At 37.7% G+C, this 17,268-nt stretch overlaps 1 protein-coding gene across 5 annotated transcripts in view; it reads left to right on the forward strand.

Moving 5' to 3' along the window:
* CDKAL1 (CDK5 regulatory subunit associated protein 1 like 1) overlaps positions 1-17,268 on the forward strand; it is a 649,567-nt gene that overhangs the window by 90,015 nt on the left and 542,284 nt on the right. For all 5 annotated transcript variants that reach the window (XM_029243200.1, XM_029243201.1, XM_029243202.1 and 2 more), the window contains one exon: positions 10,897-10,981. In XM_029243200.1, the coding sequence (XP_029099033.1) occupies positions 10,897-10,981 (85 nt within the window). The remainder of the gene's footprint in view (positions 1-10,896; positions 10,982-17,268) is intronic.

The raw sequence follows: 17,268 nt of genomic DNA on the forward strand, positions 1-17,268 counted from the left end.
CTGTTTTCCTAACTAGAACCTGAAAATTGGAGAGTTCAGTTTTGGAAATGGTATGTGTCCAGTTTAATATTTTTTCAGTATGTTCCAGTGGAGATGTTACTAGATGAGTTGTATAGTGAGCTCAGATGGATGTCTGAACTGGGAGAATAAATTTGGCTATCACCTCTCAGTGCACTGGTAGTATTTAAAACCGTGAGAGGTATGGTTGGAATCATCCAGTGAATAGATGACAAGGGAACCAAAATCTAGTCCTAAGGAACTCTACTTCATGGAGGGCAGATGGGAATGGATAAAGTAGAGCAGCCAAGGAGGTAGGAGGAAAACAGGAGAGTGATGCTATCCACAACGTAAAGAAAAAGTGTGTGACTGCATGGTGTGCTGTCTGTGGCATTTGGCATCAGTTCCCTCAATGAAAGTGGTGTCCGGGGAATGGAGAGTGGTTGAAGGTCTTCATCAAAATGAGGTGGTGGAGGAGTGGATGGGAGGTGGCAGAGTACATCTGGTACAGAGAGACACGTCTTTCCAGATGTTTGACTATGGAAGGGAGTAAAGAAATGGGAAGACAGGAGGGACAAGCTACAGTTTTTACAGTTGCTTTTTTACTTTGAAAATGCTTAATTTTTGAATAGGTTCAAAAATAAAAAGTAATAAGTTATACAAGGAAAAAAAATCTTCCTCTTGTCTCCCATCAGTCCTATTCGACTCCTTCCTCCCCATCCCAGCCATTGCTATTTGTTTCTGATGTACATCCAAAATTTTTTTTAATATGAATACAAGCAAATGTGAATATGTATTCTCAGTTTCCAGTGGTAGCATAGTGTATATATATTTTTAGTGTCTTATTATTTTCTTCGAACAATGTGTCCTGGAGATCTTTTTATATTAGGACTTCGAGGTTATTCTGGTTTTTTTTTTGTTTTGTAAGTAGCTTATAGGAGTCTTCAATTCTTTTTTTTTTTGCGGTACGCGGGCCTCTCACTGTCATGGCCTCTCCCGTTGTGGAGCACAGGCTCCGGACGCGCAGGCTCAGTGGCCATGGCTCGTGGCCAGGGGACACAGAACCTGTGTCCCCTGCATCAGCAGGCAGACTCTCAACCACTGCGCTACCAGGGAAGCCCAATTCTTTTTTCTTTTAATTTTTATTTTATATTAGAGTATAGTTGATTTACAATGTTGTGCTAGTTTCAGGTGTATGGCAAAGTGATTCAGTTATACATATACATTTATCCATTCTTTTTCAGATTCCTTTCCCATATAGGTTATTACAGATTATTGAGTAGAATTCCCTGTGCTATACAGTAGGTCCTTATTGATTATCTATTTTATATATAGTAGTGTATATATGTTAATCCCAAACTCCTGATTTATGTCTCCCCCCATAGGAATCTCAATTCTGAATAAACTAAAATGTCTTTAGTCAGTCACCTTTTGCTGTTAGAAATAAAGCTGCAATTAATGACTTTGCACCTGTGCAAGTACGTTTGTCGTAGCTAAATTCTTGGAACTGCTTGGTCAGAGGATATGCGTTTGCCATTTTGGGAGATCATGTCAAATTGCCTCCATAGGTGGTGGCCTAGTTTGTATTCCCACCAGCAATGCATGAGAGTGCCTGTTTCCTCATGGTTACATCAGTTCAGTGTGTTATCAAACTTTTGGGATTTTGACAATATAGGAAGTGAAGAAAAATGGTACAGTTTTTTTGGGGGGTGCAGTTTTAGTTTTCATTGATTAAGAATGGGGTTCAACATCTTTTTGTATGTTCAAGAGCCATATGTGTTTCTTCCTTTGTAAACTGTTCATAGACTTTGCCCACTTTTTTCCAATTAGATTTTGGTCATCTCAACTTTTGAATTTTACTTATTAGGCCTGAGGGCCTAAAGGCTCAGTGTGGCAGGAACATAGCATACAAGGTGGGCTTTGGATAGAGGGGTGGGGACCAGATCACGCAGTCCCCTCTAAAGTCCATTTGGTGTATTTATTGCTTCTTAGTTTACAAACCTGTTTAACACCTAGAAATAGATATCCTTTTAGGGATTCTTTAGACACAGTTACTTCTGAAGTAATTATGTATAGGGATCAGCAGAGCAATTTGATCTGGAAAGAGAATGGGGGAATATTAGCAGTGTGCTGTTCTACATAGTAAGTAAATGGTCTGTCTGTCTAGCGCTCTGATTTTGATTATGACCAGGTCTGTTTCGCTATATAATTAATCTTCAGTAGTTACTGGTAGAGTTTTGCCAGCTATTATTTCTCATTTAGGAGAAAAAAATGTTCTTTTCCCTTCATACAGTAAACAGAGTTCAAGCTGACCCTTGGTTTCCTCATCTTATTTCTGTGAAGCACTCAGCATGACTGTTTTAAAAGAACAAACTCATTATGCGTGCCATCTCCAAGCCTAAGTGCTTTCCCCAGGAGCTGCCATGTTCTACTTCACTCAGAAACATGCCGAACAGTCACCAACACTGCACAGTGGAGGAGGGTCCGTTCTTGCTATACGTATTTCAGCGTGGGAGCTAGAGATACTCTGTCAGTCTGTCTCTCTCTTTCATTTCTCCTCTTCATCTTTCCTACACCACCTTTTTCTCCCTGTCTTCTCCCCAGCCTCCCACTCCTCCAAGCCTAGCTGGTTAAAGGGGGCATTCTTTGTCATGGATCGCTTTGCTTTTATAAAATAGATTTTGAAAGCATGGTTACTCCATGCTGTGCATTTACACAGTCCCTATGAAGAACAATAAATGAAATGTGGAAGGAAAATATGAATCTGTTGACTAGAATTTTTGTTTTGCCTTTTATTGGTTTTAAGATTTTTTTCAGTATGCTCCTTAAAGGTGCTTTAAAATTTTTGTATTATAGCATGCTCTGTTCTCTGAGTTTTTAGTAGGCATCCAATGATTTGTATTACATAAATAAACTCCCAGCTGTGATTAAACATAATGGACATTTAAACTGTTTGGACTTGCCTTGCCTCCCAGAGTTCTGTGGTAAAAAATTCCCCCCAAATGCTGTTGGGTCCAAAATAATCAAGACTTTTCTCCCTCTTCGTTTTGTTCTTGATGAATTTTTATTTGTATCAGCTTGCTTAGCTGCCTTACTTAAATCTATGGATTTAAGTAGTTGTAAGGCTCCTCTTACTGTTTTAGGCTGCTCCTCTAGTTGACTTTCAGATGGAACAGTTGTGTAAGGTAAATGGTTTATTGTGGGTACTGTTGATATGAACCATGCCCATCTCTTCTGTAATGCCACCATTATGCAGAAGGCTGCAGGGGGAAGGGAAGATTGGTTGCTTTGAAAGTCAGCCTGTGCTCTGCAGTAATGCTCCTGCACTCAGTATTTTTTTTTTGTTTGAATTTTATTTTATTAATTTTTTTATATAGCAGGTTCTTATTAGTCATCCTTTTTTTTTTTTTTTTTTTTCTTTGAGGTACGCAGGCCTCTCACTGTTGTGGCCTCTGCTGTCACGGAGCACAGGCTCTGGACACACAGGCTCAGCGGCCATGGCTCACGGGCCCAGCCGCTCCACGGCACGTGGGATCTTCCCGGACCGGGGCATGAACCCGCGTCCCCTGCATTGGCAGGCGGACCCCCAACCACTGCGCCACCAGGGAAGCCCAGTTATCCATTTTATATGCACTCAGTATTAATTCTTTCTTTACTTGCCTGTTTCCCACTGATAATGGATTGCCAAGAGCTGACATGTTCAACATCTTGGAAATTTTGGAAATAGCCAAACAGCTCCATTTGAAGCCTAGTTATTTGTCTTATTAGAAGTAGTATCATGAGGCAACCTCAAGGTCATGTAATACATTTTTTACTTTGTTTTTAGGTATTGTCTATATTATTTTTGATCAAGAAGCAAAGAGCCCCTAATGAGGCATTCTAATTTCCTTAAATTTACAGTCTCTGAAGTCAGTTTGTCTGGATTTCTAATCCTGGCCCCCTCTCTTACTGTGTGATTTTAGGCAAGTTACTTATCCTTTCTAAGCCTTAGATTCCCCCTCTGTAAAACTGGAGTAAAAGTTAAACTCACCTCAAATTGGGAGGATTAAATGGGGAAAAAAAAGGAGTATGAGGTGCTTGGCACATTGCTGGGTACATAATATGTACTCAATAATGTTAGCTATTGTCATTATTGCCAATCAGATTTTTATTACTTTGGATTTAGAAGTAATTTATCTTGTATACATAAAGAAATAGTTTGGAAAGTAAATGCGTTTCGATTAAAACAAATAATAGTTTGTTTCTCCATCCTCACACTCAAAGTGGGTGGTGTGTCAATGACCGTCATTTTCTTGGTTCAGTGAGTACAAAAGCTTTTAGCAGTGGGGAGAAAAGTCCCAGAAAATGTATATCAGGTCACTGTTTTCATGATGGATCACAGCAGGAAAATAGTTTATGTTCTTACCTTAAAATGAAAGTACACTATTGATTCTGAGCCCTATGAAAAAGGAAATTAAAAAAATTTTTTTAAAGGCTTGATTAGTTTTTTTTAGTTTAGTTTAAATGCTGTTAGAAATTCAAACAATGAAGACAGAGGTAAATTAAATATTAATGTGCCCCTTCTCAGGGTTAAACTTTATAAAATTATAAAAGTAATATCCATGCAAGTTTAAACAAAAAAAAGAGACTATAAAAGTGCATATTAAGATGATATTGGAGACCAACTGAACCTTCATCTTATTTCCAAGGGCAAACACCTCAAACAGTTTCATATTTATGCTTCGAGAATTTTTGTTTTTTTACTTAGAACAGGATTTCCTCTTTTTCCATTTTAAAACACAAGTGAAATTCAAGACCTACTCTTCACCTTGCTTTCATCTGATGATATAACAAAGATTATTATAAATTAGTACTTACAGATTTATCTTGCTTTTTTAACAGCTGAATGGCATTTTAGATGCAGTCTCATAATTTATTTAACCAGTCTCCTTGTAATGGATATGTAGGCTTTCCAAGTTTTTTGCCTTGTCAGTAATCTTCCATGTGAATTTTAAAATTTATATGTGTGTACATATATATGTATATGTATATCTGTGTGTTTGTATATAAATATGTGTGTGTGGTGCAAGTATCCTACAAGCATGTGTAGGAGAAATTCTCATGCACATTTAAATTTTTGACAGCTATTCCCATGTTGCATTCCAAAGAGTTTTGTCAGAATAGACTTCATCAACAGAGTAGAGCTTGCCAGCTTCCCCATTCCTTTGCTAGCACTAGGTAGTACCATACTTTCTAATATTTTCCAATTTGGTATGAGCACAAAGGATCTTATTTCGCATTAAAAAAATTCAGTGAGATCAATGTACATCGGGGTAAAGTTCTAATAGAGCAAACATCTAAATGTAAAACCCTATGTGTATTAAAATAAAACATGGGTGAATTCCTTAATAATCTGGGAGTAGAGGAAACTTTCTAATTATGACTGAAAATCTGGAAGCAGTAAGAGAAAAGTTTGATAGATTAGCAGATACAAACTATTATATATAGGATGGATAAACAACAGGGTCCTACTGTATAGCACAGGGAATTGTATTTAATATCCTGTGATAAACCATAATGGAAAAGAATATGAAAAAGAATATATATATATATATATGTATAACTGAGTCACTTTGCTATACAGCGGAAATTAACAGAACGTTGTAAATCAACTATACTTCAGTAAAATTTAAAAAAGAGAAAAGTTTGACAAATTTGATATCCTGAATATAAAAAAGCATGAAGAAACTATAAAAAAGTAAAATAACAAGCCGGGAGAAAATATTGTAACTTCTATCATATACAAAAGATTAACATCCTCTTTGTGTGTGTGTGTATATTTGTGTATATTTGTAAATTAAAACTAGAGATTAAAATGACTATCCTGATAGAAAAATGGGCTAAAGATCTGAACAGATGGAAAACAGGGGGGGAAAAAACCCCCAACTCTGCACAGGCCCTTAAACATGTGAAAAAATGCTCAACTCATTCTTAATAAGAGAAATGCACAGTTCAAATCCCGCTGGCTTCCTGTTTCTCACCGCATTGCCAGAAGTACAAAGGTTTGATAGCACACTCCATGGGTGATGCTGTGGGTAGATGGGCAGTCTCATGCATTGCTCATGGGAATGTGAAGCCGTGCACCCTTCATGGAGGGGAATTTATCCTTTGACCCAACAGTCACACCTTTTTGGACTTGATTCCTCAGGTAATCTGGGAAAAATACAAAATGATATATGTACAGTGCTATTCATTGCAGCGCCATTTGAAATAATGAAAGACTGTAAGTAGTCAAATCTTGAGGTCTAGATTCCATCTGGCTAGCCTCAAGCGTGTAGCTTTTTACCCCAGTACTGGTATCGCAGCTCTGGCATTGGCAATATTTGGCTTATGTACAGATGATTTTCAGCTGCATGTCACGGGTTAACAAGGACAAGTGTTGGAGGACAGGTCTCACGGTGGGTAGGATTGTTTCCTGGGTCTTCTCGAAGTCTGTGCCTCCAGTCTTGGTGCCTTCTTACTGCCTTTCCCTTCCGTGGTCCTTTCTTGCCCATTTCCCTAGTCCTGTCCCCTGTGTTCTCCTCTCTAATTCTGTTTCCCTGTCCCAGACACTGGAGAACCTGACATGGATGCTCTGATGAAGGCAAGAACATAAGCTGTTAACCTTCTCTTAGCAGGTAGTGAACCCAGTAACCTAATTACCTACCAGCAGTAGGATGTTTGAACAGTTATTTTATTTGGGGTGATGAGGTTCTAGAAACTGCACATCTTCTGGTATTTCCTGATTGTTCTAGATGCTGCTGCTCTAAGGTAGACACGCCAAATACTAGCTTATTTCTTCTGTTTCAGATGCATCTCACCCCCACTCTGCCTCCTATATTAATGTTTGAAGTTGGGATGTATCTTAAAACTTAAAAGAACAGAGAATAATGTTCCACCTCTCTTGAAGAGCTGCTACAAATTTGGTTGTGTTTCTTATAGTTGATGGCATCTTAAAACCCAGGAAATGTGTTCATAGGGGGCAGAACATGTGGGATCACATTACTTACTGGCAAATAGCCATATACGATTTTCCTCTTCACTCCCCTTTGGTAGTGAGTTTGTTTTCTGGGTTATTTAAAAACCTTAAAAAAGGGCCTTTGCTGGGTGATTGTAAGTTGGCACAGAGCAAGCAAATACTCAAAATTGAGAAAGGAAAATGAAAAAGGGTGGAGGACCATCTTATTTATTTTGGTAACAATACTAGTATTTATACAGATATCTTTCTTGAACTCTTAGCATTTAACACAATTGATTATTTCTTTTTAAAGTACTTTCTTCTCTGGATTTCTGTGACACCATGCTCCCTAGTTTTTATCCCCTTATCTTATTGGCTGTTCCTTTTCCATGTCCTTTTCTCATCTCAACTCCATCAGACCTTTAAACAACCCGATGTTCTGTCTTCTGCTTTTTCTCTCTCCTTTTTACCCCCACCCTACATTCTCTCCTTAGGTGAGCACATCCATTCCTCTAAATTCAGGTATCTTTTTAGGGTTTAGATTCTCCCATTTGTGTCTCCAGCCTGGAGGACTCCTGTGAGCTTTGGTTTCATATATACAAATGGCTGATCAGTATTTCTAGTTGGACATTTAATAGGGATTTCAAACAAAACATGGCCACAACAGAACTATTGATTCTCTGTTCCCCAAATCCGTGCCTTTCCAAACCTCCCTCATCTCAATAAATGGCACCTCAGTAACTGGTGCTCAGGCCAGAATCTTTTCCACGTGTTTAGTGATCCTACATGATGCCTTCTTGCACGACTTATACCTGATCTAACAGTGAATTCTTTTAATTCTACCTCCAAAACACGCCTCCATTCACTTCTCATTCTTGCCATTGCTATAATCCCAGTCCAGGTTTCCGGGTCTTTCTCTTACCCTTAGACCAGTGTCTCAGCTTCCAGCTGATTTTCTTGCCTTTACTTTTTTCCCCACTTCTTTTGCTTTTACCCCATCTACAGACTTTTATTCACAGTGTTTCCATAATGGGATTTCTGAGGTAGGAATTAGTTCATGTTTGAAACCCAGTGGTGACTTCTCATTACTCTTAGAATAAATGTAATTTTCTTAACTTGCCAATATTATCTGGTTCCTGCCCACCTCTCAGACCTTTCTCTCCCTGGGTCCAATCACACTGGTCTTCTCTCTGTTACTGGAACATGGCAAACTTGGGCCTGTTTCATGGCCTCTGCACTTGTGCTATTTTCTCATTGGAATGCTCTTTCTTCTGATCTTTGCGTGGCAGATTCCTTCCCATTGTTTAAGTCTCAACTCAGATTTAAGCTTCCAAGGGAGACTTTTTTTTTTTTGACACCAATTGTACTTGAACATGTTACTTTTTTTAAAAAAATTAATTAATTAATTAATTTTTGGCTGTGTTGGGTCTTCTTTTCTGTGCGAGGGCTTTCTCTAGTTGTGGCAAGCAGGGGCCTCTCACTATCGTGGCCTCTCTTGTTGCGGAGCACAGGCTCCAGACGTGCAGGCTCAGTAGTTGTGGCTCACGGGCCTAGTTGCTCCGTGGCATGTGGGATCTTCCCAGACCAGGGCTCAAACCCGTGTCCCCTGCATTAGCAGGCAGGTTCTCAACTACCGCGCCACCAGGGAAGCCCCCAAGGGAGACTTATTTTGACCAACAACCCCACAATTATTCTCTGTTCAGTACTCTCTTTAATCATCTTAATATCATTGACTGGTACCTGAAATTATCTTGCTTACTTCTGTCTTTTGTTTTGGTCAGACTTCCTCTTTAAGGCTGTAAACTCCTTGAGGGTGGAAACTGGTTTCATTCTCATATCCCTAGTACTTAGAACAGAGCCTGACACATAGTAAATCCTCGTTGTGTTTTGATAGTTGACTGATTTATGCTCGTAAGTAGAACAATCTGTGTTAGGTCCTGGACATTCAGAGAGCGGCAGAAAAAAATGTCTTCAATATGTCTTAAATAGTAATAAAGACAGGCTGGAAAAATGAATTATTTTAATACAGAATTGTAAAGTGCAAGAATAGTCTAGACACAGTCTACTGTGGGAGTGCAGAGAGGGGGCATCTCACAAACATCGAGCTGAAACTGAAGGATGAAAAGGAGTTAGCCAGGTGGATAGGCAGGTGAAAGGGGTATGAGCTGTTATTCTGTGAAGAAAATAAAGGTATTCTAGGCAGATGGAATAGTGCAAGCTTGAGGAATTTGGTTTGGTGTGCCTGGAAGGATAGATGAATATAGGGAGAAATGAATATTGCAGTTGAGGAGGTGGAGATCTGGATAGGTCTTGAATACCAATTGTAAATCACTGTAAGGTTGAAAAGGTACTATGGTCAGATTGCTACTAGAGGATTATCTTTTCGGTGGCATTGTGGGGACTAACTTGGAGGGAACTAGAAGAGGTCGGTGAATACTCGTCATTACCAAGTTTGAGCAGGCAAGTGGCGTAATCAGATTGCTGTTTTACGAAAGGCCACTCTGGCTGCTGGGTGGGAAAACAGACGACTGGGTGGGGATGGGGAGTGTGAATGGAAGGAGGGAGACAAGTTAGGAGGGATCCTAGTATTCAGCTGATGTGTAGTAATGAGGAGCTTTCCTTTTCAAGAATTTGTGGATCTTATCTCTTTGTAAAAAATTTACCATTTTTATAACAAAATGTTTGGGGAAAAAGTTTTGCCAAGTTACCAGAAGCTTGGATGTGCTCACCATCCCTCTCATGTAATGCTCTCACTGGAAGCTCCATTCCCAGGTAGAGAATGTACACACAGACGTCCATATGTCCTTAGTTCTTCATGTCTTTTGACCTCTGCTTCTGTTCTTGTTGAAATAACATTGAAGGTGCTGCAGTTTTCAACTTTGGTTTTCCTTTCATTGTGGTAATCCTATTTTAATGTATAAGTCCTTTTAGGCAGCAAGGCTGTTGGAATAGCATCAAGCACTTCAGGCATTTATAAATTTATTTCGAGGGACTTCCCTGGTGGTGCAGTGGTTAAGAATCCGCCTACTAATGAAGGGGACATGGGTTCGAGCCCTGGCCTGGGAAGATCCCACATGCCGCGGAGCACCTAAGCCCATGCACCACAACTACCGAGCCTGCACTCTACAGCCCACGAGCCACAACTACCGCAGCCTGCATACCACAACTACTGAAGCCTTCGCGCCTAGAACCTGTGCTCTGCAACAAGAGAAGCCACCGCAATGAGAAGCCCACACACTGCAACGAAGAGTAGCCCCCGCTCACCCCAACTGGAGAAAGCCTGCACATAGCAATGAAGACCCAGTGCAGCCATACATACATACATACATACATACATATTCATTTCAATAAATGTGACGGGTTTGGTTTGGGTAATTTGTTGTGTTGCTAGTGAGTTTGTTATAGTGTATAACAGTATCTAATCAAATTAGTGAGGAATAAAAGACTCACTTTGATGTAAATCATTAACTTTTTCAAAGAAGACAAACAATATTTTTAGTAACATCTCAAGCTGAAGAATATTCAGTGTATAATACATGTGCTTGAAAAATATTAACACACAGCCTAAAAAGGGGCAATTAATTTCATATTCAGAGGTAAGATTAGGCCAGTTTCACTTTAGTTTTTGTTAGTATTAAATACTCGCAAGTATTCAAAATGTTTGAAGAAAATGTTTATCCTCTTTATATTTTAAATGAGAAGATAATAGCACAGGTTATATATTTTAATATTTATTTCTCACCAATGTTTCCATATTGAAGCAGTTATCTACTGTGTTGTAATTGCCTGTTTACTTGACTCTACCCACTAGCTCTCTCTCCTCTCCCCCTGTGGTCCCAGTGCCATCTGAGTAAGCACTTGGATACTTTTGGCTGATTAAATGTGATACTTACTTTTCTTTTTCATATTTATCTTTTTAATAGAAAATGCATCAGAAGCAGACTTATGGCTCCTGAATAGTTGTACTGTAAAAAATCCGGCTGAAGACCACTTTAGAAACTCAATTAAGTAAGTAGACGTTGATTTTTTTTCTTATCTTTTTATAAGTGATGTAAGAATTAATTTTCAGGAAGTTAGCTTTTAAAAGATTCCTAACATTACAAATACTCAGTACGTTATCAACAAAAGTATGAGTTGGACTTTGGGCATTATACTGTTTTGAATTTATCTGGTAAGGAATGAAACTTTAAGGTAGACTTTTCTAATAGGTATTTCAGTATTTGTGAAGTTAGCTAATAGGTGATTTGAGTATCTGTCAAGTATTAACAATATACTTTTCTCAGGGAATCCAGTCTCTACATTTTGAAACTATCCAAAGCAGTCCTTACCTCTTTTCTCTTCCCTGTCCATTAGCACTGTTCTAATAATGCCTGGCCATCAAGAGAAGTACAGTTTATTGGGGGAGCGGGCATGTAATCCATGGTTCTTGAATTGTTCCTCAAGTTACAGTGAAAGAAGTATCTTTTTTTCACATCTCTGAATCATACTCCACCCACTCCACCCACTTCTTACAACCTTCATTCTATAAATTATTTCCTCATTCACCTCTATTTTCATCTCTCCAACCCCACTGGTGCCTTTTCATTGGTATTTAAACAAGCTCAGACCTACTCAGCCCCATACACCCCTTTTAGCTCCTGTCCTATTTTTCTTCTTGCCTTCCCCGAGAGACTTAAAATTTTTGGCTGTGCTGCGCAGCATGTGAGATCTTAGTTCCTGGACCAGGGATCAAACCCCCTGCAGTGGAAGCGCGGAATCTTAACCGTGGGACCGTCAGGGAAGTCCCCCGAGAGACTTGTTAAGATTTTTCATTTCCTGACTTCACTCTGAAACTCAACCCCCACCACATTGGTTTTATTGTGAAATATATCATACATAAATGAGTTTATGAAACATGTACAGTTTAAATAAGGTTAACAAACTTAACACCTAATATCTACCACCCAGCATAAGAAATAAAGCATTGCTGAGACCTTAGAAACTGCCCCGTTGTCCCTCTTTCAGTCATATCCCTGAGATGTAACTTTTATCCTGACTTTTGTGGGTCATTCCCTTCCTTTTATTAGTAAATTTATCATCTATTAAATATATCTCTAAACAATGTGTTGTTTAGTTTTGCCCTCTTTTATATTTATTGGACTTATACTGTTTGTGTTCTGAGATTTGCTTCTTTTCCTTAACATTTTGCTTTTAGATTTATCCATGTTGATGGATGTAAAATAACTGGCCATTCATAGTATTTTACTGAATGAATTTGTCACAATTTATCCATTTTATTATTGAAAGAGTTTTGAGTTTTCCCTGTGTTTTGCTTTCATGAGCACTGCTGCTCTGAATATTTTGAACATGTTTTCTGGTGCGGATGTGCAAGAGTTATTTTAGGATATGTACCTAGGAATTATTGGGTCACAGGTGTGTGCATATTCAAAGTTTTAGGTAATGATGAACTTTTCCCCCAATGGATGTACTGGCGCTCACTCCCACCAGTCATGGATGGGTGTGGCTGTTCTCCACTCTTTGCCAGTACTTGATATGGTCAGGGTTGTAAATTTTTGCCAATCTGGTGATGGAGATGGTATCTCAATGTGGTCTTAATTTGTGTTTCTGTGATTACTAGTGATGTTGAGCATCTTTTTATATGTTTATTTGCCATTTAGATTTTCCTTTTCTGTGAAGTGGCTCTTTAAATATATTTCCCTGTTATTTTTTTATTATTTGTTTGTGGGAATACATTAAACGTATTCTATATACTAATCCTTACATATTACATATGTTGTATCAATTGTGGCTTATCTTTCACTTTCTTTTATGGTATCTTAGGATGAAGAGAAATTCTGGCTTAAAATTTATCAACCTTTGCCTTTGGGGCCGCGCTCTTACTGTTTAAGAAGTCTTTCCTTACACTGAAGTTAAGATAGTCTATGTATTTTCTTCTAAAAATTCCATGGTTTTTACTTCTTACATTCAGGTTTATAATTCATCTGGAGTTGATTTTTTTTTGGTATGATACCAGGAAGAGGATCCCATTTTATTTATTTATTTTCTGTGTAGACTCCGACTTTTTCCAGTATCATTTATTTTTTGAAAACCTGTCCTTTCTCCTTTTATCTATATATTATCCACTCTGTCATAGGCTGAGTGTCCATAGATGGTTGGGTCTGTCTGTGGGCTCTCTATTTGGTTCCACTGATCTGTTTCTTTATTTTGGTGCTTATTCTACTACTGCTTACCTGACATAGTCATAATTAGTATAGATTTATAATAAGTCTAGATGTTTGATAGCGCCAGTGCCTTTTTGTTCTCCAGTTTGAAGGAAGACATGTTTTTGTTTTTGAACGTGCTGTATTTAAAGTTACAGCTAAATCTTATAATAAAGTAATGGATAATATTTGATTTTTATCAAGTGTCTTCTATGTGGCAGGCACTGTTCAAAGTGCTTTACATCAATTAGATATTATCTAGTTTAATTCTTGCAGTCTGCCAATGAGTTGTAGGTTCCAATTTTATTTCTGTTTTACAGGTGAAGAAGCATCTGTTTTGCAGATGAAGTTCTCTAAAGCTGTTGAGTTCATAAGTGGTGGAGGTGGGATGTTAACCTAGGTAGTCTCACTAGAGCCTGTGCGATGTTAAATTTAATACCAGGTAAAGAAGTCAGATAAGCAGTTACAGAATTGAGGCAGATATCAAAGAGGCACCACTAGAGGTACAGATTTTGCATTGTTTCCATAGAAGCGATAGTTGAATATGATGGTTTCCTCAACTTAGAAATCATGGAAGGAGCAGAGAAGAGTTGTTACCTGAACGATGGTGGGAGGCTTAGGAGGGTGGTAGTGATGTGAGATGGAACAGGGGAGTTAGGGTCATGGTTAGGACCAGAAGAAGGGAGAATTAAACCAAGAGCGGAGCAGGATGTTTACCAGGTGCTGCTTATTTTCAAAGAATGCCTTTTATGGGAAGTCTATCATGTTCCCTGATTATCTACTTTTTCTCCTATAGGAGAGGCATAAGATACAAAGATACTTTAGTGCTACTGATAGCCTCTAAGTACAAACCCCAGAGAATTCAGTTTGTGTGATTATCAATTTTAAAATGTGATTAACCGATACACTTCTAGATTGTTTCTAAAAGTTTATTTAAAAACTCAAATATAACTTGTGTCAATGGGTTTTCTTATATAAACTCTTGTGAATGCAGTTCAAGGTAATGATACGGTGTTTGAAAGATTAAGTGAGGTAATCACTTAAGATGTTTGTCATTTTAACATTACAACGCTAGTGGTAGAGAGCACAGGTTCCTTTAATGCACTATTCTGCTTGCTTGAAAGAAAATTTAAAAACAGTATTATAGGTGATTAAGTATTTTTTTAAATGGCTTTGAAAGCTTTTGCTAATCACAACTAGTTCTTGTTAACATACCACCTAAGCTAACGTTGGATTTGCTTCCAGAATAAATATAATCCTGTAGAAGGCACAGTAACAATTAACATTGAGAAAATGTCAAATTCAAGTGACATTTATACATTTAAAGACTTTCAGTGAAAGATTACCTACTCTTGTCAAGCATTTTGCTTTATTTAAATGTTCCCCCCCTTTCACCACTGTCTCCTAACAAAGCAAAACAAAGAAAAATAGTTCATAAACTTTATTACACCTTCAGTCATGCGACACATTTGTCTTCTCTCAACCTCCAGCTCCATCCTTTCCCTTCAGCCTCCTCATGAGCATGCATTTTTTCCCCCATGACAGTGAGGCAACATTTAAATTCAAGGAGACCCTGATAGGGTGTTTCATCTCTCCTTGTTCAGCTGCACCTAATGCATTATGCTCATATTCACCCATTTTCAGGATGGGCTGGGGGCTCTTTTTTTCTAACCTGAACCCCCTACAAATAATGATTGCTTCACTTTGCCACTTACTCCTGAGCGTTCGCCATAATTTCTGATCATCTGCTTTTGTGTCTCTCCCAATGTATTCTTTTTTTTCGACTGTAGAAATTTTTTTTTATTGAAGTATAGTTGATTTACAATGTTGTGTTAATTAATGCTGTACAGCAAAGTGATTCAGTTATACATATATATACATTCTTTCTTTATATAATTTCCATTATGGTTTATCATAGGATATTGAACATAGTTCTCTGTGCCATATGTATTTTCGGTATTTAATAGTCGTTTGTCTATTATCAACTCATTTTATTTCTCTTGAGCTACCAGGCAGTAGGACCCTCTTGTTTTAACAGGAGAAAAGAAAGAAAACTGAGAGATTTACTATCTTTCATGTAATCAGTGCATAAGATCCCAGAATTGTGAATTTGTGACAAGACAGCCAGGGCCTTTTTTTTTTTCCTGGTGGTGGTGGTCAAAAGTATTAGTTTTGCAACTTCACAGTATAAAAAATATTGGGAGTATTATTTAACCTTGGTCACGGAGAATATCGGCTTAAAATTATTTGGAAATTTTCATTTTATACAGTAATGCTGACAGTAAATCATTCTACTTTTAAATAATTCCTTAATCTAGTCCAAGTTACATACCCGGCATGAAAATGCATACGTGTTAATCCGTAGGCTGTACTGCTCAGTACTTTCTACTAGTTGATCTAATTACTAAGAATTTACAGTGTTTGTATTTTTGATGTTCAGATTGATAAAACAGTAGGAGTTTTAAGTAGTAAAAAAGGAGTTAAGAATGACTTTTCTGGCTGCCTTTTGAACTTTGAAATGTTAAATGCTATTGCCTTTACTAATTTTGAAAAAATCTCTAATGAGGCCCATGTTTTGTGATGGCAGCCTGTTGTATGCATACTCTTTCCTCTTGAGCATTTGCCAGTTGCCCTGTCCTTGTTTTATGCATTAAACCAATTTGATTTAGACAATATGGCCTTAAACTTGAGGGGTTCTTGAGTAAACGAAAAAGATCAAAAGTTTCAAAAAAATAAAATTTGCTCTTAATGAGAGTATCAAATAAGAAAACTCCTTTGGTTAATGCTTTATAGAAATGTGGGATCTTTTCCATGCCACCTAAAGGAGGTCATTCAGAGGCTGGTGAAGATAAACACGTCTTGTGTGTTCTGTATAAATGACAGAAAGAATAGCCAGCTTGCTTTGATCATGGACTGTCAACCTCTGTTTGACCTTGTGCGTTATTAACCCAAATGGGCACTGTGGTTTAGCCACACTGATAGTAGATAGATGAGTCACTAGTTCTTTGAACCACCTTTGCCTGTAGAAATAAATGGTAATGTTGAAGGGATGGTTTAGATATCTCAGTGAAATTACTTGAAAGAACAATGGAAATATAAGGAGAAACGGACAAAGAAGAAAAGTGTATGTTGAGACAGGATAACCTGCTTTGTATTATATCTCTGTTTAAAGGAGAGCTCTTTTTAGAAATAGCGTTCTGTTGATCAAGTAAATTATTGGATGTTCACTCCTATTACGAAAAGATTTTTTGCTTTATGTGGATTTGACTTTGAGTTCTTCATTGTAAACTGAAGTTGGGGGAGGCATCAGAATATTATTTCAACTTGAATTTGTAAAATAAATTGCCTTCAAAAAAGCTGACTTACTACGAACAGAGAAGTGCTTTCCTTTTCAGTTAGTAATTATACAGTTTAAAAAAAGAAAAAAACTCGACTCGTTCTGTTTTTAACTAGATTTGTTAGTAATCAGGTTATCTTTATTTTTTTAATTAAAAAAATTGGCATTGGGAGATAAAAAAGAATACTAGGTTTTAGTGTGGCCTTTTTCAAGAAACAGGTTAGGTAACGCAAGTTCTTTTGTTAAACTGATTTTTTAATGTTGTAGATTGTGGATTTTTTCTTAAAACTTAGATATTTTAATTTTGGCTTTTCTAGTATGAAATGGCTTTAGTTCAGTAGCACTTTTATGTTATTGTTTCAAGCGTCATTCATTGTTTGCTTTTACCAGTCACAGTCTCATGGTTCCAGCTATCCTTTCCCACCTTAAAGGTTTCCCTCTATATGGAAAGTTAGTTCAAAATATTGTACTGTTTGACTTAGTATGTATTGTCAGTTAAGTTTAGTCTAAGGCTATTGTTTTTCTCCAAGCAGTGCTATTTTTAACATGAGCTTACCTTTCCTCCTACCATTTCTCATCTACTTCCACTATTTAGATACTATCTGTGTGTTGATTACTCCCAAATTTCTGTTTCTGACCCTGGTCTCTCCTTCCAAGAACCAAACTTGTATGTCCATTGTATGTCCAGCTGCTTTCTGGACTTTTCCATTTAGATGCCCCTTAAAGTTGACACTTTAAATCATCGTGCCAGAGCCTCT

Source organism: Monodon monoceros, unplaced genomic scaffold, assembly GCF_005190385.1.
Source record: "Monodon monoceros isolate NGI ecotype Baffin Bay Population unplaced genomic scaffold, NGI_Narwhal_1 Super_Scaffold_3, whole genome shotgun sequence".
NCBI classification, from domain to species: Eukaryota; Metazoa; Chordata; class Mammalia; order Artiodactyla; family Monodontidae; genus Monodon; species Monodon monoceros.